Raw genomic sequence first — 22,913 nt, 5'->3', positions numbered from 1 at the left:
AAAACAGAGTATCCATGAGTTAAAAAAGAATAATAACAGCATAATGCATATATGAGCTGTTCGTAGGAAGTAGCAGCAATGAATAGATTCCAAGTAATGACACTCGAGACGAGTGCACTGTTGGTCTTTTTGCTGGATTTGTTGACAGTATGAAAAATTCAGAACACCATCAAGCTCACACTTTAAGATGCTCACGCAAGTAATGTTCAGAATCTCAGTTAATACCAGGTGAAAATGTCATTTTTATTCTGTAACACGTCCTGCTAAAACTGTGACATCAATAGTAAAAGTACCAGTGTTAAATAAACTAAAGCTGCATATTTAAACAATCATGAACATACAGTTTGGAGTTGCAGTGAGTTAGGAATGTACTTCCATTTTGCTTAATAGTCACATACATTTTTAAAAAAAGGACATACTGGCCCTTCAAGGCCACAAGAGAGAACATGTTAACTCACTGCACAAAATGCTACATTCTGAAAGTTAAAAAGTCACTCCTCTAACATATATATGTAAAAAACACAACAACAGTCCTGCTTATGTTAAACACAATGACTGACAGGGGACCAGAGGGCAGTGGTACATCAGCGTTGCAGTCAGAGCTGAAATCCAGTTGGACTGATTTTAAGACACAAATAAGAGGAAGTGACACAAGTGATGTAATCCCCTTCCTCTGGTGTTTACGTGTTGAGTCAGCACAGTAAACTAGTCCAGTGGTTACAGCAAAAGAAGAGGCAAAAGGAGGAAAAGTCCCCGTTTAGAGGAAGAAAGAATTTTACAGTGTGCCGTAAAGACATTGTCAAGAAAAGAAAAGGTCGAGGCATCTGTTTACTTCCAGGGTTTGAACAATCGTTGAGCTGATCACAGTCTGACGCAAAGCATCTGTGATGATCACAAAACAGGAAGGAGGAGGCCCGCAGAGATGTTCCTCTCTGAATGGTTTGTTTGTTGATGAGAGGGGAAATGATTGGGCGAGAATAGACCACATGGCCTCCGCATGTCCCACCGCATCAGTGATCCAGGAGGAGTTAGCACGAGGGGAGAGGAAAGTGTAGGAAAAAGAAGACGTTTTACTGGACGCCTTTACACCGAGGTCTCAGACTGCAGCCTCATGACGAACTTGTGGCTCTTTGGGTCGATGAACTCCTCCCCGAGCCGCAGGAAGGGGAGCGGCGTCACCGTGACAACAAGGGAGAAGTCCAGGCGTCGCAGGGAGAAGACCAAACCCTGACGCAGGGCTGAGGTCACCGGCTCCTCGCTCACCAGAGTCCACTGGCGCCCCCTACCGTTCTGCTGCTGGTACTGCATGGTGGGGCCGGCGGTGAGGTAACGCTCCAGGAAAGCCTGAAAAGGAGGATGTTGGAGTTTAATCACCAAGGAAACACCAGTTGTCTTAGTGCTGAAGTACCGTGCCCAAGTACACTCATGAAGCACTTAACTACATTTACACCACTAATGATGCGGCTTTGAAGATCATTTCATCGATCTACACTGTCCGCTAAAACAAGTAAAAGAAACACTATCCTACAATAATTCTGCCTTTCTGTAGTGGCAAAGATCCCCTTATTGTGATGTATTTATTTTATATTTAATTAAAGTGGCTCTGTCGTACAGTGGTAACATATTTGGCTAACACTAGATCCCTGGCATCTCCTCTCGAGACCGAAAGGAAGCACAAATCCCTCGGACGGGCCATGTTGGGATGGAAGGAGCATCCATACCAGATCAAATATGCACATTGATCCAGTGTGTTGACCTCTTGTGAATAAGACAGCAACTGATAGAAGCGGTTTTGTTTTTTTAAATAAAAGAAAGTGTCCCAAAAAGAGAGAGTATTCAGGAGTAAAGGTAGGTACATCTGCACTCAATGAGGGACTGTTTGGGCTTAAATAGCAAAAAATAAATAAATAAAACCATCCTTATGGTAAATAATATAGAAGGGTTTTGATAATCAATAGAAAGTATCTGTACACACAGGACAAGACTGAAAACAGTATCAAGTGGCTGCTATCATCAGGGACTTAGGCGCCTCTGAGTTAGAGATGTATTCGATTCTCTAGTAGAAAATTCTGCTAAGAAACAGCCATCAATACTCAAACATGTTTAAAAAAACAACAACAAAAAAAACAACTCCACAAAGACCAACAAACAAATCTTTTAATATCAATTAGGCTGTTTGCTGTATTGGAACTATTGACGACTCACCTTGGGTGTCATGTTGTGCGTGATGCAGAACTGAAGGTGTGTGAGGATGCTCTCCATGCTGTGGAAGGCCTGCTGCCGTGTGGTTCTCAGGTACTTCTGCATGGCCCGGGCCATCGGGGCAAAGATGGCTTGGGCTGCCTCTCGAGGATCCATTACCTCTCTGGGGTGTTTGGGAGATGAGGTCGCCTCTTCCTCTTGGAGGCGCTTGATATGCGTGAAGGCCTCTTCCACCGCCACCACCAACCTATTAGAGTAACAGAGGACTGCGGTGACATACCCAACAGATCAAAGATGAAAACCCGAAAAGTTCTGCGGGTGATAAATGGCCCTCGAGGCTAACGAGGAGTGTATCTGACCTGGCCTTCCGTTTGCGGATCCTTCGGTCCATCTCGGCCTCCTCGTAGTAATACTCGTTGTGGGAGTTGTCTCTCCGTCTAGCAGCAGCTGCTATCATGGCCCGGGACTGGCCTGTGGAGTTATTGGTGGTGTTTTCTGTAAGACCGAAGGAGGGATTATTGGACTGCACATTAGAACTCAGACAGGTAGTTTAAGGAGTTCTTTATGTTTCCCGTTCTTGCTGTAAAGCCACCTGCTTCTGACGTAGACCAACAAACGGCAACAAAAATGAAAGAAAAAACGATTTACTTCTGGATTAAAAGACAGACGTCAGAGCCAGGACGAAACTATATTTACCATCCAGAGAGTAAACTTTGAAGCCTGTCATCTTCTTGGACAGGATGGACTTGGGCAGGTTGAGGAGAGCTGGGTTATAGACGGGGAAGTCGCTGTAATAACGGTCCAAAACCCAGACAGCTGCCCGCTGGATGCTAAAACACAGAGTATCTGTCGTCAGTGTCACAGTAAGTACAGGTCAAACAACAGCTGTTGACTGCACAACGGACAGGCTGCAGTTAATACAGACGTAAATGTAAACTATATCTCAGCACCTCCCTCACATTTCTGCCTTTGATGGTGATCTCGTTTAATGTCACACCTCAACTATTACTTTAAAATAAGATACACAGTAATATACTTCAAAGTAAAATGCATCCCCTCACATCCCCAAACTGTTTTTTGGTGTAGTTTAATATTTACCTAGGTTTTGTGACACTTCTGCTTTAAAGTTAATAGATTTATTGTTGTTGAAACTAAGAAATGTTTCAACAACAATAAATATATGCAATATGCTAAGAAATATATGCACATTTTTACCCAGTCCATTGGGATAATCAGAATAATTGAGCATATATTATATTTCCATTAAACAGTTCTTGACCACCAGAATCACCAAAACCATGGAGTCCCTGCCAGTGTCGTGTTTTTTTATATTTCACTGAAATCTTACTAAAGTTACTTAAAATAATGCCCGTGTACATGATGTAGGTGTGACTGCTGGGGATGGATTACATCCTTGAATCATCAAAAAAGGAAAAATGAAATCAGATTTAAGTTGTGATGTCTCTGCATGCTGCTCACGTTTAAAAAATAATGGCCTGATGGAGATATGCATGCACGCATACTTCCCCTTCAGTTTGTTTCCAAAAAAACAAATCTGTGTGTGATTGATTTTGACAACTTAAAAATACATTTTTCCCGCTCTAGGATGTGGTTTCAGAGCACAGGCAGAGAAAAAAGCTTGTAAAGCTTCTCAAATACAAGCGTGAACACACCCAAGTATCAACTTTCAGATATTTTAAACCCACTTAAGACAACTTTGTATTGATTTGCAGTGACTCTTTCCTTTGTAAAGACAAAGGACCCAATCCATGCCAGCAAAAATCACTCCATAGAGTAACTGAGACCCTGCATCCTCATGTAAGGACATAGCATTTAGCTTTTCTGCAGCTTATACTTCATGCTGCTGAGCACAGGCCTGTCTGTGGTACATTGCAAATAAGAGTTTGGGACTCATGAGGTTAATCTTCTGCCTGTCAGCAGGTTTATCGTATTTTGTTACTAGAAGGCAACCAAGTAACAAACAACAATTCTGTAAAGATATTAATTAAATGCCATGGCTGGTGTCACAAACCTGAGGTGTCCCACGTTGTAGAACTTGCTGGCACCATCTGTGCTCCGCACCACCTTAAGGCAGAAGGCTGGCTGAAGGTGTCGGACTTCCAGCAGCACCAGAGCCAGGTACTGGATGAAGAGCAGAGCATCCACCAGCGAGGCAGCATACTCCACAATCCCCCTATAGTCCCGTTCTCTGGGCTCCAACACACGCACACCGTAGAACAACCAGTACGACGCCACAAACAGGAACACCAGCACCATCAGGAGGCAGCGGAAGACGAAAAAGCGCGGGAGGGTGGCGCGGGGAGGGCGGAGGAACAGAGCCCAGGAGGAGATGAGCAGGACCAAGAGCTTGAAGGCCAGGGAGACGTAGAGGCCCTCGCAGGGCGTGCCGCAAGGCTCGAGGGCGTCACGCCACAAGACCTGCGGCAGGATGAGGAAGGCTAATGGCGTGACCAGAGCAAAGAAGCTCAGGCAGCCTCCCAACGCCGGACCCACAAAACGCTTGCACTCCAGTGGAGTTGACTCCTCCAAATCTTTGGTGACGCGGGTCAGGTCCTCGTTCGAGATGCTGTGCTCTGAGGTGCCAGTGACCACAGTGGTGGTCTCTCCCCAGTTGTCATCCTGCACAACAAAGAAAACAATTAGTCATTTTAATCTCTATGCTGAGTAATATATGAAGTTCACCCCCAGCTTTGACTTAAGTTGCACCTCTTCAAGAGGCTAAGAATGCTGGGATTGTATGTGTGAACATGAGTTGCTCAGTCATACCTAAGAAAAGGAGGGTGTGAGACAAAATCTGAAGCTACTTATCCTACATATATGAACACAAGATGTTTACATGAAAGGGTTGGTTGAAGGCAACTATAATCTGAGTAAGCACAAATGAACAGTTCTTGCTTTTTTAAAAATCTTTTTTGAGTAGCTGAAAAGCCCTCAACTTAAAATTAGAAGCTAAGGGCTCAAGCCCTGAACATCTTTGTCCCAAGAGCGATTGCAGGTTGGTTAAGCTTTAATGCAAGTGCCCCTTTACTATTTTAAGAATGACTCTTCACTTCATCTGAGAACAAATACGTCCCCTCGGGCTCCTTAATGAAAGCACGTCTCTGCACTTTAAATAGTGAAGTCAGATTATTTTAAAGTCAGCACCTGCTCTCTCCCCGCTAACTGACGGGGCAGAAAAGGACTGAAACGATATGATTAACGGCTCTAAGAAAACACACTTGAGCTGTTGAAAGAATCTGAGAGACCACTTTGAATGGATAACAAAGGAAAGAAAAAAAAACTGATGGGGAATTCAGCAACAGCTTTTTGACCTGAATAATGTAGAGAGGTCAAAGTTTTGGTTTAAAGGCCTATTTGTAGTTCAGCTGAGTGTTTGACTTACTCCAGGGTAATCTGAGCCTATTAACTTTGTCAATGTTAGTGACATGCAGCTAAAGGACCGAAAGTCACTAACATTGGTGGGATAAGATATGCACAATGTTAACCATTAATTAGAATAATGACTGGTGATTAAATGAGGTCAAAGATGACGATGCATGAACAAAAAAAAAAAAAAAAAAAAGTAGAAAACACTGCAACTCACCCTGTCATCTCCGCGGGTCGACTCTGCATCGAGAAGCGGCTCTCCGGGTGTTTGGATGGTGACCGATTTGTCTCCACGACTGCTGCTGTCTCGGCTCTTGGAGCGATGACGGTCCCGCCGATCCCTGAAGACAAAGAAATTATATATCATATCATAAAGGGCTACATTAGTCACAGACGCATCGAATGATGTGATTATGTTACACCATGACACAATCTGCTATTAGTTATCCAATTTTTATTTATTGTCTTAGCAGATTGTTTGCTGTGGTGAATCTTTGTGACAGAAGAACACACAGTTGTGGTCAGAAGTTTACATACACTCATCGTGGGCATGAATGTCATGGTAATTTTGGGCTTTTAAAGAGTTTAACTGTTATTTTTCCAGGCTGGAATCATTATACAACAAACATCTTTAGTGGCTTAAGAAAACAATTTATTTTAGATTTTTGTGCTAATCCACACAAACTCAAATATACACACACACACCTCACTAATATTTGGTTAAATGTCCCTTAGCAAGCTCGACCTCAACCAGACACTTTTGATAGCCATTAACCAGAATTAAGCTTCTGCCATAATTCTGGTTTGTTATTTGACCACTCGTCTTGACAAAACTGATAAAGTTCAGTTAAATTGGTTGTTTTTTCAGCATAATCAACAAATTTTCAATAGGGATTAAAGTCTTTGGCAAGTCTGTTCCAGAATCTTAATATTAGCATCCTTTATTCCCTCCAAAACCGGCTTTGATGCGTTTGCCCTGTCAGAGCATCCAGATGGGTCCAAGTTTCAACCCTCTAGCTGTTGATTTAATGTGAAGTTGAAGATTTCATAAGTAGCCTTCCTTGTTCATAATTCCACTTTATATTATACAGGGTGGGCCATTTATATGGATACACCGTAATAACACGGGAATGGTTGGTGATATTAAAGTCCTGTTTGTGGCACATTAGTATATGTGAGGGGGCAAACTTCTCAAGATGGGTGGTGACCATGGTGGCCATTTAGAAGTCGGCCATCTTGGATACAACTTTTGTTTTTTTCAATAGGAAGAGGGCCATGTGACACATCATACTTATTGGTAATGTGACACATCATACTTATTGGTAATGTCACAAGAAAAACAATGGTGACAACCATTCCCATTTTATTACGGTGTATCCATATAAATGGCCCACCCTGTATATCAGCACCATTGACAGCAAAACAGCCACAGAGCATGATGCTACCACCACCATGCGTGACATTTGGTACAGTGTTCTTAGGTTTGAAAGCCTCACCTTTAATCCTCCAAACGTACCTTTTGTCATTGAGGCCAAATAGAAATGTTTCAGCCTCCATCTTATCTGATCATGTCCATAGCCTTGTGGTCAGGTGCAGATTTCAGTCAAGCTTCACTGTGGACAGTGATGCTGGTGGTCCAGCAGTTTCTAGTTCATGTCAAGCTTGGGCCCTGGTGGTTCCTGGGTTGTTTCTGAACATCCTGACCAATTTCCTCTTATCTGAGGGGGGACCGTTTTGGATCTTTTTGGATCAAAGTCGTGACACATGTGAATAAGTTATACTTACGTACAATTGTTTGAACGGATAATCTTGGGATTTGGAATTGTTTAGAAATGGCTACAAGGGGTCTTCCCAACTTATGCAAGTCTGGGTTTCCCCATTCTTTTGAGCAGAGGTGTCAAACAATTCCTCTTTATGCTGGCAAAAAGAAACCAGTTGCCCACAATCATGATCAGCAATGAGAGGTTAATAGGCCTTGGTCTTGTCGAGTTAAAAGACACTGTAGAAGCTTCAGCACCACTTGTTAAAAGATTTAAGTCAGCGTATGTTTATATCCGAGCCCGTATTTATACTTTTGACCCTGCGAGAAATACAGAAACTCCAAAATAAATTCAAACTTGTGCATCCAGCAACTTATTAAAGACACATGCTGTACTTTAGTGCCACCCGGGGAAAAAAAACAGTTCAAAGAAAAAGTTGAAAGCCCCAAATTACCGTGACCTTCATGATGAGTGTATGAAACTTTTGACCACAACTGTAACTTTTTAAAATTCCTCGTAAACAAAGAAATGGGTTTTACATTCCTCGGTATAGCCACTAATTGAATTATGTCTGTTTTCCTCTCATTTAAAAACAGTCAGAATGATTAATTCCCTCATAGCTTTTTTCCCCCTTTACCCAGTGAACAGTGGTGTTTTTCAAAAGCATAACAAAACGATACTGCCAGAAAGGAAATTAAAAGCATTGCCATCGCTCACCACCTCCAATTTATCAACTGAGATTGGAGCTTAAAAAAATTTGAAGTTTAATCAAGCAAACAGACGTTCGCACAGATTCAGCGAAAATGCTTCCTTAAGGTTTCCCTGGATAACATGTATAAAAGCAGCCCAGGGGTCACTCAGCTTCTTTGAGTGGTTAAACAGCAAACTGCTTTCTTAGTTCACTGTAGTGACTCTGATGGATGTGTTTAGAGTTAAAGCTGTCTTCCTGGCTCTATATGAGGTTATGTATGAGTAAGTATACTTTATAATTCCTATTTTCAATATAGATGTATGATGTATTAAAATATGTGCCACTATGTCTCCTAGTGTGGATCTCAGCATGTGGTTTTCATCCACAGCATCTGTAAAGCTTTTGAGCTGCATACCAGACACCCTACTGTTACTGACGACTTCTTATAGGGAGAATTTGATTATGAAACCTCAAAGTGATAAAACATTTGATGATTAATTATCCTTTCAGATGGCTAGTGTTGGTCTGGAGTTTAGAAACCACATACACATCAGGTACAAACCTGTATATAAACTCAAAACCTTTAAAAACTGTTATTTTCTAACTAATATAAGTGCCACAATCGCTGATTTATCAGGCAGCAGCTGCAGATTTGGGTTCACTGCTGAGTTTCAGTGACTGGGGAGTCTCCTTCAGAAAAAGAAAAAACTCAAATAATAATTAGGACCAGGGGTGTCAAACATAAGGCCGGGGGGCCAGAATCGGCCCAGCCAAGACTTCAATCTGGCCCACTAGGATGGCTTTCGAATATTTAAAGGACGGCATAGATTTTAGACTTAACTGTATTTTCATGACTTTTACAGCTTTTCCTACACATTCATTCATTCTGGCAGATTGATGTGATTTCATTATCTTTATCAACAGCATTTTGTTATCATGTTGAAAAACTGAGACATCATGTTGCACTTATTTTCCCTTTTTCCCTACACTGTAGATCCCTGATCTACACTCTTGGACTGACTACTGCTGCAGTTGCATAAATATTTGATTAAAAAATACAAATACAGAAATACAGGTGTTGTTGCTGTCATTCTAATTATGTTGTGTATATCACAATATGTATTCGAAGATCCAATATTTAAACCAACCAATATTTGAATCAGTCCAAACAACAGACCAGAAACAAATACATGAAGTTATGAGCCTGAGTGTGCCTACTTGAATGGGTCTTACCCACCTGTGCTTTCGGGAGCTTCGGGAATGGGAGGACTTGTATGAGTAGCCCGAGTACTGCGACTCGTTGTCCATGTCTCGGGTCGGCGGTGAGCGGGCTTTACGAGCCCCGCCTCCTCCCGCCGTGCCGCGCTGCTCGCCGACGCCTCCCAGTTGGTTTTTGCGCTCGGAGATGGACTTGGTGGAGAGAGCCAGGGGCAGTTTGAGTAGGTCAACCTTACTCCTGAGGGAATCTATCTTGGAGGCCGATGAGGGGGGAGCAAGAGAAGGGAGGATGGGAGGGCAGGAGAGGCTAAAACGAGGAGATGATGAGGAAGGAATAGGGGTGGGAGAGGATGATGGGCAGGAGAGTTGCAGCAGGGGAGAGCTGAGGTTGCTGAGATCTGAAAGAGAAGGACAAAAAGAGAGCGCTGGTTAAAACTCAGCATCGCATGTAGCCATTTCTCTGCCTGAGCTACTATTTGCGCTCCTAAGTTGCACAGTTTAACTGAACTGACAACACACTAAAAATACACCGCAGGCTTCATATTTATCTTTTCCTTTTTCCTGCCTGAGCTTCCTGCCTTGTGCTCCTAACAGCAGTCACACCAGACTATCTAGATGGTACAAAACAAGGTCCCCGGCGTCACTTCTAAACTTGGGCAAAAGCTCCTTTTCATAACATGCATCACGGCCTTGGAACAATTTACAAGATAAAGATCATTTTGGAAACACTGGCTTTATATCAGGCATTGTCTGAAGAATGCGCCTGAAGCCTAACTTTAGAAAGAAGTAACAACGCAGACGTCTGCGAACACATGGAAGGTCATAAGCCCCTTTAAGACGTCAACTCCTTTCCACTAGTCTGAGGGCGTATGCATACTTCATTTGCATGTCTTAATGTGCACCCTGGTCATTTTCCATTAAAATCACTACGGCAGTCATACAAGGTCTGACCTATAAACCATCATTAACTGACAGGCACACACAGGAATATGGGCATCCTTCTTTGTGGGCTGCACAGGTAACTAAACGGCACAAAACAGAAAAAAACATAAGTTTTTGTTTTGTTTTGGGTTTTTTTAAAGGGTGGTCACCAACTCTCCTAATCTCACACTTAAGAGAAAGCCTCAAAACTCCTCCCTTTTTAACGTAAAGTAAAATGACCCTTTAACCCTTTGACTGCCTGCTCAACCATTTGGTTTAGCATATTTTGAGAGACTATATATAATGAACTGGAGTACTTAGCTTAACTCAACCTCATTGAGCCATCTCAACCACTTGGTTGAGTTATGTTATCCTAAAAAAAAAAAAAAACACTAGATGGCACTGTGTCAGGATATGGCAGGCCTCATCTGCCACCCTCCAACCAGGAAATCAGAAAGCAAAAAAATCACTCTGGACACATGGACTGTTTTGGCTAAAAATTTTAAAGGTAAGTACATTTTTCTGCAGTATAAACATGTCAGAGGCTTTACTGAACATGATTATGTCATTTGATACCAGAAAATAGCTGTAATAAATCCATAATATTTTTTTAAAAACATGCTCAACCAAACGGTTGATTTGTCAATTGATGGTAAGAGTAGCAAAACTTAGCTAATGTTTAGAACTGTTGTTTTAACATATGAAATTGACTATTTACTATTGAATATAAATAATTTAATGATCTATACATGTAAATATGACATGTTTAAATTTTTCCATGACAAATACTGTATGTTACAAAATGTTCTAATGTTTAAAGATTTACTCACTTTCTGTGATTATTTTTTAAAGTACAGTTTTAAATGACACATGGAAATCAAACCAACTATATTTCTACAATTTTATTTTTTTTAATGTTTATTAGATGGATTGCAAATCCTTTTATGGAGCAAGACAACGCACCTATCTGGCCCTTGTACCTGAAAATTCTCAGGACTCCGATGGTGAACTGAGTGATGATGACCCAATAGAGGATCCAGATTTTCAACCCAATTTTGCAGATGATAGTAATGAAGGCTGCTTTGATGTTTCCCTGGATGAAGATGCTCCTTCAACAAGTAGATCTAATAAACTTTAGCGTAAAATGAGCAAAAAAGGGAAACCTATCCTAAAAACAGTTCCCTTGGATGAAGCAGAGGATACATTAGACCCATCTTCCTCTTTAGTCCCAAAAAAAGACACAAGAAGAATCTGGAAGCATGAGGACATTGAAGAATTTCAAGTTCCAGATGCAAGTTTCGAAACCCCTGACGCCCTACAGTCCCCATTCCAGTACTTCAAAATGCTCTTCACTGATGAAATGATTGATCATATTGCCTATCATACCAATCTGTATTCTGCTCAAGAGTTGGGGGACACAATCAAGACTAGCCGTAAGGAAATTGAAGATTTTCTGGCAATCCTCCTATTCATGGGTGTTTTCAACTTTCCATCGCTAGAGGATTACTGGCACCATGAGTCACGTTTCAGTGTGATAGCAGATATCATGCCAAAGAAGAGATTCCAGCTTTTGCGCCGGTTCATTCATTTCAGTGATAATCAGCACTGTACCACCAGAAGATCTAATCATCAAGGGGTATTGGTGAAGTTGCATGAACGGCAAAAGAAAAGAGCCAGAACTGTTTCAGTGTGTTCTCAAATTTTTCAGTGCAAAATGGCAATGGTATATAATATACCACCAGAATTTTCTGGAAAATAAAATAAAAAATGTTAGTGCTGTTCCAACACTACAGTGAAAAGTTTATGTTAACAACAAGTCAAAAGTGAATTTGTATGTTTATGAATTTTTGGTAATTGCAGATCAAGTTTTTGATCAAATTTACAATATTTTTGTGTTTTATACATTTTGTGGTTTGTTATTATAACGCCCGCTGTTGAAATGGAATCCAACAATGTTTGATGTTTTACTACCACAATAAAGTGGGTCAAACACAAAATTGGGTAGTTATTGTTTTGCAAAATGAGTATAACCTTTACTTTTTTCTACTAGTTATGTCTGTAGAACTTTATGTAGTTGTACCATAGAGAGACATCTCAACCGTTTGGTAGAGGGTAATATTTAAAAAACTATAAGGTGTGTATAAATTTTTTTTTTTTGATTGTGATCATTATTGACCTAAAGGAATAGAAAATATGAACAAATAATTTTTTCATTGTATTTTTCTTGGTGAGGCAGTCAAAGGGTTAAGAGTCCATTTATGTGGTTTATACCCACATCCACTATAAAACACATTAACCTTCTAAACTGAGGCTTCGGTTTCACTTCAAGCGCTTTCATCGCTTCCAGGTCTCAGCTGAGGTTAATCATCACACGACTATATCTCCTCTCCAAGCAGCGAGCATTAGCCACAGTTAGCTGTGTCACAATGGCAGCCATATTGGATTACTGTGTTTTCACTAAACTTGTTTGCCCTCTCCTTCCCTCTCTCGCCGTCTCACATTCCGTCCCTCACGCCCCTCGTCCCCCGGGAAACGGGGCCTCTCCGCTGCCATGGTAATGAATGAGGGTGTTCAGCTGTAGGGGGATTGGAGGCTGACAGTTACTGTGGAAACCTGACCTCACACCGCCCTCTGACATACTGTCTGTCCACGCGGGAGGAAAAAAATCACCAAAATAAAAGTATCGGCGTGATGGATGTTTGACTGTCACATGGTAGTTAATCGATAAATGGAGGGCGTGGCTCACTGGCTTTGATTGGCCCTCTTTGGGAAATGGAGAGGGAGGCTAGCTGCTATCAATGCCGGACAGATTCCACTTAAAGATGCTTTTATGCCCCATCAAGACCATTGAGTTTAAAATCCACTTCCCTTCATCCAAGTCCTGCATGAAATCCAATCTCTCTGTCAAAGTTTATCCACATTTTCACCATCTCTTTTTGCATCATTATTATTATTAGTAGTAGTAGTAGCAGTATTATCATCATCATCATCATCATTATTATTACATGGTAAAGTGTCAGTTCACCCACTGTCTGCAACAAGCCCCCCCAACTTAAGTCATCTTTCTTCTCATTGGTTGTTCCTCACAAACAAAGGGTTTGAATAATAGGTCGGGTGGGGCATCAATGTTCCACTCACTCTGACATCATAAAGACTGAAAGAGAGTCTTTTAGAGCCTTTGGAGCACCCAAGCCTTTATTCCAAGTGAAACTGCATGTGTGTCTTTTGGCTTAGGCATTTGGTTATAGAAAGCAAAAGACTAATGGTATGTGACAAATGCACGAGTGTCAGAGCGTGATATTAATGATAAAGAGATGCCATACGTTTACTTTCATAGTGCGCATGAGACAAGCCCAGACATGTGCTACAGCAAGAGGCAGCCTCCAATAATAATTTAGTCAACAGGGAGTCCCTTCAACAACCTCAAACAAAAATTACAGCACTTTGCAAAATATGCGAGAAAGCTGTTCCCGCTAAAGGTGGAAACACTACACTTGTTTCAACACTTGTGGTAAAAAGACACCACCAAGCTATGACGCCATGCGAGGAGGAGATACTAGGAGCTGATGATGTGCTTGGAAAAAGTAAACAACGGAGACTCCACCGGGGCTCGCCGGAGCACTGCTAGTTGTCTGTATGACAGGGAGAGCAAAACGGTGGATGGAAATTATGGGTGCAGTTACATGATGGAAATGTAGGGCTTCAAGCAACTCCTGATAAAGCTATACCCAAGATCCCAGGTAGAAAATATTTTTCAGTGTTATGTGAAAATATTGTGAGTCTAAGTTAAGGTTAAGCTACTTTAATTATTAGTAGTATTATTATTAAAATGTTAAGCATTTGTTTTATACTTTTACTTAAAACTTCCATGGAAAATGCTACTTAGGTTACTTTTAATGCTTAGATTTAACTGTGCCACTATCAGTGCATATATAGTGCAGTGCAGTGCTATAATGCTGCTGCTAGCATCTTGTTTCTATAGAGTCACACTTCAAATTCGATAGTGTGTCATCAGGAGTTACTGACAGTTTCTTTGTGTTGTAGTAATAAATAAATAGTGCTTCCTGCAGGCTGCAATCACTGATAAAACACTGTTCACTATATCTTTTTAATAGATACATTTTTCCCAAATGTCCTTGAAATATAAATGATGTTGTGACAATATCACCCACTCCTGGCAGCAAGTCTGTTCCATTTCCCTGCAAACAGGGCCTTTCTAATAATCTTGAAGATCATCAGTGGCTGAAACAAGAGCAGCACACAGACTTTAGACTGCCCCTGGTTGTGCACAGCTATAACATGCAAACAACAGTTTACCAAGCTCTGCGTATGATCAGCGCACAACCAGGCCAGTCCCCTCACAGGGATTATTCAAACATGCGCTGATCTCAGTTTCTGAAAGTTTCTTCCTGTTTAAAATAAACACCACTAACCACCAGCATAAATATGATAGCAAATAATGAAAAATTTAATAGCTCAACTTTATGAGAAACCTCCCCTTATCCGGAATCACTAACTTTTAGCAGACCAGAGAAGATTTTAGACCCTTGCAGCCATGTGCAAAACCTCAACAGCATGCTTATTCCAAAACCACAAAACTCCAATGACTAACAGCTGCTTTCTGGTGCATCATGATCGGCTTTTATCTTCAGCTTTAGCAGAGGAATTAGCAGAATAGTGCTGTGCTTTTAGGCCAAATAAAGTGCTTAAAAGCTGTGTTTCATGCGACCCCTGCAACAGACAGGAGTCTGCATTCTGAATGTCAGGCGAAGCAAGAGGATTCTTATTTTAGATGCAGTTAAACTGCATGGCATCAAACCGAAGAAATGCACATTAAACAAACTCCTCTCCACAAGTGCTTTTAAACATGCCATTCGGGGACAGACAGAGGAGCAGCTATGGGTAGAGCTTCTCAGCAAAATAATACGAGGACAATAAGTGGAGAGGACTCAGAGATTCCCAGACAAGCCAAAAACTCTACACAGGCAAGAGACACAAATCTAAAGTGTTTAATCTAATGGATGTAGAAGCTTAGCCGGTATTTGCTCTCCCAGACAGAGAAATGCTGGCCAAAATAACAATCGGAAATCATCACTGGCCATAATGCTCGCCCCACCAATGCACATAAATAACAATTAAGCAATTATAATGATGCGGTCTGCCTTTCCAAGCAACGACAAAGGAAAATGAAGGAGTAACGTCTTATTTCAGCAGCATATTTACTCCTCTATATCTGAAACTCTAACAGCACAGATACAGAAGAAAATGGCTCAGCTTTTTGAACGCATGAGTGATAAAAAAATAAGATAAGATAACCTTTATTAGTCCCACACGTGGGAAAAAAGAAAACAAAAGCATTACTCAGATTAGTGCTCTTTATAATATGTGTCAAAATCAAAGCCCACAACCTAGCCATTTGTCAATTTTAATCCAACTCACAAATTATTTTAGATTGTCAAGAAAGTTTGGCCTGTGGTCTGCACCGCCCTGTGGCTCATGGCAAACTAACCCTCCACTGCATCAGCAATCTGACAAGCCTGCAAACAATGAACGTGACAAGACTACATAGTCCATGTCTAACTGAGTGTTAACAGACGCCTACCATGAAACAATTTGTTTTCAAAGAACATAGTTCCCATTTGAACATATACAGCAGCAAAGATATGAAGTCATACATACTGCAAACAGGTATGCAGCTAAAGAAAAACATGTTTCTTCTTTCAGTCCTGATCTCAAAGTGTTGAAGCTGCAGAGTTTGCTGCAAGCTTCATTTTTGTTTCGTGCCAGGAGGCTGCTCTCTATGGTACAGGTAGACTAGGTGATCAAAGAGCTTTTGCCTCCATTTTCTTCTTTTTTTCTTAAATTAGCTTCCTGCACAAATATTGAGCTGTCGTGTTCGGGCCTGTGACACAGGCAATGCCAGAGCTGAGGAGCTGACGACGCACTCTGTGCAAGACTGAAACAAAAGACTGGTTTTATGCTTTGACATTAGGACTTAACAAGATTTTATTAAATGCCCCAACTTCAAGCTTGTGGAACAGGTTGTTATAAGTTGGCTGAAGGAAAGCCTTCTTTGTGGAATTAGTTTGCTTAACTACATTTTATAAAGACTAATGATCTTATTTTGTTCTGGTAATTTAATTAAAGCATGTCTATAAACTGTATCCTGTATGTCTGGCCCTTGGTATAATTCCCATTTTGCAGCACAGCCCTTGGCAAACCCTCCTTGGACGCTCTTGCCATACATAAAATGCTGCTGACATAAATGTGTGCTTTTGCTTGCACGTAAAGACAAATGTTGTGAAGGCTGTCACGGTTATATGTATCCAAAAGCCTTAGAGAGCAATTAAAAGGCCAAGCATAGGAGTCTAAATTCCCCCTAGAGACGTATGGAGATACAACACAAACATGTTGGACAAAGGCAACGAGAAAAGACATTCAAACATAATATTTATCACCTTAATATGTTGACATTTCCTCCCATTGTGGGCGGAGTGGTGACAGTTTCATGAAAGGGGAAAAAAAAAAAAAAAAGATTTATCATCAGCAGAGCGTGAAAGCACTCAGGTAATATTGACATATTCTCAAAGAGGTAAGATAATTAAATGAAAGTATTACTATTTAACACAGCGAATATTCATTGTGAACGTTAAGACTTGATTTCAAGTTACAAGTCAATGAAAGATGGACTTAACAGGTCACGAGAAATTTCGTGCCTGATGACGGCATCTTGATGAAAGACAACAAAAAATTCAAAAGGCATTTAACTAACTAACGTCTCAGAAATTAGGATAGCCAAGTTAGCTGGAGAAACCTACCGGATACATCTAAAACATGGATCATAGGATTTGATATGAAAGTTTAATTTAGATTAAACAGAAGATAAATCATCTGCTACATGTTTTGAAAGTTTAACTGGTAATTATGGTTCTTGTGAAACCCTCTGAATCAACGACATGTAGAATACACAGACAAGCAGAGCTCACTGTTCACAAAAGCCCTCTGGCTAAATACACACATTTGCTCACACACCTAGCAAACATAGCAGGGTAATGTTTGTAATTAAATTCCTGCATTTTCTGTTTCCTGCCAAGTGTCCTTCTATTCCAGTCACTCACATCATGGCACACTGACTTTTTACCCTTAACCACAACATTTATGACAACATGCACTGAAACCAAGACTGTGCAACAATGAAAAACATTAGCATGATAACACTTACTATGGTGTATCGATAAACATTTGGTATTCTCCAAAGAATGAAAGACTGCATTCACAATCATAATCACTGCTGCAAATTACTGAACTGGGTATAGTCTATCTGACCATTAAAAATCAGTATTTAAGTAGCAAAGCTGTAAAGGGAACTTCAGAATCTCAAAATGTGAACTGTCACAGAAGCTGCACACCGAGGCTGTGAAGGACTGAACTTAATATTTGGGGATGTTTTAGAGTTTTGCTGAGTTTTACATGCACAGGCACATAAACACGGGGTTAATGTTTCTCAACTCTTCAACTTTGCATTTCCCAAACAAGTGAGCACTGACGGCACTGTTTGACTTCACCGTTTGCTCAGCTGTGATGCTACTTTGCTGCAGCTTTCGCAATTAGGATAAGCTATGTGATGATGCGTTATCTAAATTACTCTCCAAACATGTCCTTCTGCTTTATGTTGTGTATAAAAGTTTTGACAGTATCCAAGTAAACATGAGCAATAATGTTAAATTTGTGACTGGACGATATCTGCCGACTGGTAAGGAGACTAGAGCTCTCTGTAGCATTTTACCTGTTCTAAATAACGTAACACAAATTGACTTGTACAGTATAAATAACTGCTGGATGATGTAAAACTTGGATAAATAGGTGGATCCCTGGCAGCACTGCATTCTGGGTTTTTGGGGCTCCTGTCAATTAAAAAAAAAAAAAAAAAAAAAAAGGCTTTTTTTCAGCTTCAGTGAATGATTTCTCTCTACGAAGACTGGAGTCGAGTGTAAAATTAACTCTGTTTTTATGCTGAAACGCTGACATCATCTTTCAGCATTTGACCTTTGAGGTAGATAAAACAGTTTCTTGTAAACATTACATTCGGCCTGTTATACGTATAATGAGAGACACATGCTTCAAAAAAGTAAAGCGCACGGGGCCGTCTCTGCAAGTAAGGCCTGCAAAAGGCCCGTCCTCTCTAAAGAAAGTATGAAAAGAAAGTTGCAAATATTACATCACTTTCAAGTGGCTTAAAGCACTAAGCTACCAGAAAATTTTGATATGAGTAAATCTAGATTGCACATGGTCTGCTGACCTTTACAGTCTGAAATAATCCTGTTGCCAACCTACTGCTGGCCTGATAGTGAGAATATGACTGAACACTTGATCTACAAAGGTGTGGTCCGGTACTAAGATGGATAAGGTTTCCTATTCATCCCACCGTCCTCTATGACCTACTTCATTGACTTCAAGAGGATTCTCCCCTTCCATCTTTAATCAGCAGCATTAGTATAAAAAAAGGAAACCACACACCCACAGTGTAAAAGTACATCTGAGCACAAATCTGTTCAGTAAAGCAATAACAACCTACCACTGGTTCTAGTTTTTGATTAGCACCTTACACAAAAGGTTCATTTCTTTTCATCCAGCTAAGCCATTGTTCCTCCTGACATTGTTAACCAAATACCAGTATGACTTTTTCCATATAGTCTTATGCAAAAAGAGTCAAATTTCTAAAAAATTAAAAAGCTCTGACCGATTTCACCAGGGTTGTCCACTGCAAGCCAGTCCAGAAACCTGTGTGTGTGTGTGGTCTAAGATTAAACAGTTATGATGCTGGGCTTCAGGCCTACTAGAGCCACGGCTCAAAGGTTTTATGGCTCAGGCCAAAGGGAGTGTAAAGTCATTTAATATGCGCCATCAACTGAGAGCAAAGACAACAGCTTCCTCTGAAAACAGAAGACAAACACATTCAAGCCTGAGTGAAGGAACCAAATCTCATATGCACACAACACAGCCTCCACACAGGGTCCCAATCCTCAACAGCTAAAATCGACTTCATTATTTTTTTATTGTGGAATTTATTGTACCAACTCCTTTTGTTTTCAATTTAAATCAATCTGGTTTATGACTCAGTGCATCTAAAATCAATTAATGTAGCCCAAAGCAACAACGCTCCTGAGTCAAATCCATAGTTTAAACATCTTTGGCTTGCAGTTTGGATTTCATATGCATTTCTTCAAGCATCATTTAAAGTAACTATACAGCTTAAAACAGTGCAGACGTTCATAGAAGACCGTTTTGGTTATGCTCATCCATAAAAATGATTCCAACAATGAAATAAAACCATTAACAGTGCAATTATTTTGCTGCAATCGTGCAGATCTAGTCACGCGGTAATCAAAACAAGCACATGGAAGATTTTACAGCTACCTTCCCCACGGCAAAAAGAAATCGAGCTGCTGTTAAAAAGTTTGGAGCTGCTGGCACTGGGACGGCAGCTGTCAGGGCGGAAAAGCAAGCCGGGACACCTCTGAAGTGACCAGCTCTGCTCCATAGCCATTTTAGGCCAGATATAGTCCACCAACTGTGAAAATAAGCATGCACACGCCCAGGGTCCAACAGGGGAAGAGGCTCATCAGTGTAACAAGGGCCACACACACACACACACACACACACACAGACAGAACAGAGACCGCCACCCACATCAGTAAAACCAGTGAACAACAAGACAACTGCTTCTGTCCAGGTCTGCACACACGGCGAGCAAACGGGAGCAGGTGTGCGTGTGTGTTTGTGTGTGTGCGAGTGAGAAAATCTAATAGGGTGTGTTTGAATCAACAGGCCTGTCTTCTGACTGCATAGATTTGTCTTCATATCCAAACAAAAGTACTGCAGAGACAGGAAGCGGCTGAGATGATTCATGACTATGGCGAGTCTCACAACAGCAGCCAACTATGTGTTACTGCCAAGTCAGAGCATCATTATTTTCTTTGTTTGGGTTATAAAACGTCAGGAGTTGCTTGAAAAAGTCCAAAAATGCAGAGGTGTGCCATAATTCACTGTCAGAGATTATAAAAACAGCAGAAGTTCAAATGTGGCGATCAGACTGGAGTCAGAAACTATTGCATTTTTTAAGGCAGTCAAAAAGAGATGCATTTATTTTGAATAAGAAAACACTCGTATTCCCTTCAGGAAACACTTTCTGAGCACTGAAATCTTTTCATGATGACAATATTAATGTAGATATTGCGGCAATTTCTTAATTAAGACTTAATTTGTGAGTCACCTGACAAACATCAATTTGACTCCTTGTTTAAGTGCTTTAAACATCCAAAATTATGTTTTATCACAAGACATTTGGAAGCTTTTTTGTACATGTTTTCAACCTGAAGCAAACACATTGACTTAAAAAGAAAACAAAATGTGATTCCATGTGATTAAACGCAAATATGACATGATAGAAACCTTCTACCATGTCTGTTTCCTGAAAATACATGCACAATTCTCTCTGCACTCACATTACTAGTTGTCATGCTTCTCTTATACTTTAATTGAACCAAAGTAGAAGGCACACTGCAGGGGGTCAGAGGAGAAGCTGTATTCTCTGTGTTTGTGTGGACAGACCCTTTAAGCAGAAAGCCAGGCAGTCTGAAGAGCTGAAATGGTAAATTAGTCAATTTACAGATGAAAAGGGCCAGTGGACAATTTGAATTGTTAAGTAAAACCTCAGTTTATTTCTAAAGGAATAAAGTCTAACATTTTCTGCTTTTGGAGAAAGAAAACTAACGTTTTCTCCATCAGCTTCTTGAATATTGAAGGTCTCTGTGTTTTTCTCTGTTTGATAATATTGTAGTATTTGGGTTTAAGACTCCTGGTTAGATCAAACATGTTTCTACATAAAATACTGGAGCTTTTCTTTTAACTCCAACAATAAGGGGAGAAATCTAGTTGATTTTTGCCAGCATTTCTTAATACTTCAGATTTCCTAAATTAATGGGCACCAATACTTCTACAATGAACCAGCTGTGCTTCATATTTCTTAATCTCTGTGGTATCACTGTGTAAAATTCCTTCTTCAGTCCATTTCCACTGAGCTCCTGCTATGTTTACGACCCGTTTTATCACTAAAACATCCCCACTGGAAGCAGTTTACAGCCATTCTGTGGTATTTTTTAAAGCCTGGTGATAGCATTGTGTAGTTTTATCTCGCAAAAGCGGGACTCAAATCTTAGAAATTAGAAGTTGAAGGGCGAACAGACGTTTCAAGCACTGGATCTATGCGTAATCAGGGCCTGTTTCGGCTGCAGCAACGTTATCCTGTTTCACTTTGAATTACAGCCTGTGTTTAGACACATTTTAGCACCGTGCTGCAGGCTACGGCAGCGTGGCTCAAGAGTCGAGCTGCGTTCATTAATATTTCAACAATATTCCACATGCACAAAGAGCCACCAAAGGCTAACTTACTGCGAAGAACCGGGCGAGTATAAAGAGTTGTCCGACCTACAAGATGAAAAAGGAGGGTGTTGGAGAAAGGCAGGACAATGGGAGACTCCCAGGCCCCACCGGTGGCGTCCTGATGCCAAATGATCCCAACGCCCGCTCCCTTTCTTTCCCCTTTCCTTTTCCAAACGGGACGCCCTCGCAGTAAAATGAATGGACGCACTCAAATTCCCACCAGCCCTTCGCCGAGGACAAAATTCAAACCCTCCGGCCTGCAGTCACACTGGACGCGCTCTTTGCTTCCAGGCGCATCACTCTCAGTCTCCTTTTTTTACGCTTCTGTTCGCATTAATAAAGGCAACTCTTCCTCCCACGTTTAAAATCGATCCAGGGAGCTACGTGGCCTCCGTGGGGTCAACAATAGCGCCGACGAGGGTCCTAAACTTCCCTTCGGATTCAAAAAAAAAAAAAAAAAGGGGGCGACCATCGCGTCCTCTCGACTATTGTTTGGGGAAACCGGAGATCTCCGGCGCCCCGAAGCTTCCCAGCTCCCCTCTCCGCGTTACAACAGCGCGCAAGCATCCACAGCACCACTTCCAACATTTTAACACATTTCCGCAAAGAAATACTACTTACTTATTCCGGATCGTCCATTCAGGTATTTTCTTACTTTCCACTCTCCTTCCACTCAGCCGTAGCACCGTGCGCCCCGCCTCCGCTTCACTCTGGCCCCTCCTCTGGTTCCCCCCCCCTGGGGGACCAGGCCCGTGAGAGAGTGTGGTTCAGCTACGGCGCATCTATCACCGCGCTGATGTCTCTGAGAGTGTGCGCTCGATGAGAGGGACCGGGACAGAGTAATGTGGCTCTTAAAACAGGGAGGCGGTTTATGGAGCTGCTGACGGGAACAGTCCTCTAAAAGCGCCATCATCATTAGATGCTTTCAAACCTCCTGACCTCCGTGCAGCTAAGAAGATGGTTACGAATCCAGACATGCAGCACGAACAGGTTTTAATATGTCGTATAGTTTAGAGGTAAGAAGAAAACATTTTTGTATTATACCACGAATTTGTACAACATGGATAATGTATATTAATAAATGGTTGGACTTTAGCAAAGACCTGGCACATGTCCTTGCCAGTTGATCCATTTTCACTGAAGCCTCGTCAGAAATGGAAGGGTGGCTATCAAGAAGCCGTTCTTTAAAAAGGGAAACAGGGAGGAAATGTTGAGGTATGCCAAATGTCCTTCAAGAAGCCTGGAGGACTATTCATGATGACTACTTACAGAAATTAGAAGAGAGCTTACCT

General features: G+C 41.2%; 1 protein-coding gene across 1 annotated transcript; it reads right to left on the bottom strand.

Annotated features, from left to right (window-relative positions):
• Nucleotides 1-218: 218 nt before the first annotated feature.
• Nucleotides 219-21,823, bottom strand: LOC146368007 (vang-like protein 2). Its single transcript, XM_084911729.1, has 8 exons — nt 21,631-21,823; nt 9,278-9,656; nt 5,807-5,930; nt 4,235-4,842; nt 2,899-3,032; nt 2,562-2,697; nt 2,206-2,449; nt 219-1,344 (listed from the first exon to the last, which is right to left on the bottom strand). Exons 2-8 carry the CDS (start codon nt 9,346-9,348, stop codon nt 1,084-1,086), a joined length of 1,578 nt encoding a protein of 525 aa, XP_084767855.1. The 5' UTR covers nt 9,349-9,656; nt 21,631-21,823; the 3' UTR covers nt 219-1,083.
• Nucleotides 21,824-22,913: the final 1,090 nt, after the last annotated feature.

The sequence above is a fragment of the Perissodus microlepis genome, chromosome 18 (assembly GCF_051167445.1).
Source record: "Perissodus microlepis isolate ML-2025 ecotype Zambia chromosome 18, ASM5116744v1, whole genome shotgun sequence".
Classification (NCBI taxonomy): Eukaryota; Metazoa; Chordata; class Actinopteri; order Cichliformes; family Cichlidae; genus Perissodus; species Perissodus microlepis.
Note: the sequence above shows the minus strand (reverse complement) of the source record. Positions and strands in the feature narration are given on the sequence as shown.

What these genes read in the sequence shown, in the direction of transcription:
- LOC146368007 (XM_084911729.1), bottom strand. Translation starts at nt 9,348, where the DNA reads ATGGACAACGAGTCGCAGTACTCGGGCTACTCATACAAGTCCTCCCAT. An exon ending in CGAAGCTCCCGAAAGCACAG is followed by an intron (nt 5,931 to 9,277) that starts GTGGGTAAGACC and finishes CTTTGTCTTCAG; the next exon opens with GGATCGGCGGGACCGTCATC. An exon ending in CAAAGTTTACTCTCTGGATG is followed by an intron (nt 2,698 to 2,898) that starts GTAAATATAGTT and finishes TCGGTCTTACAG; the next exon opens with AAAACACCACCAATAACTCC.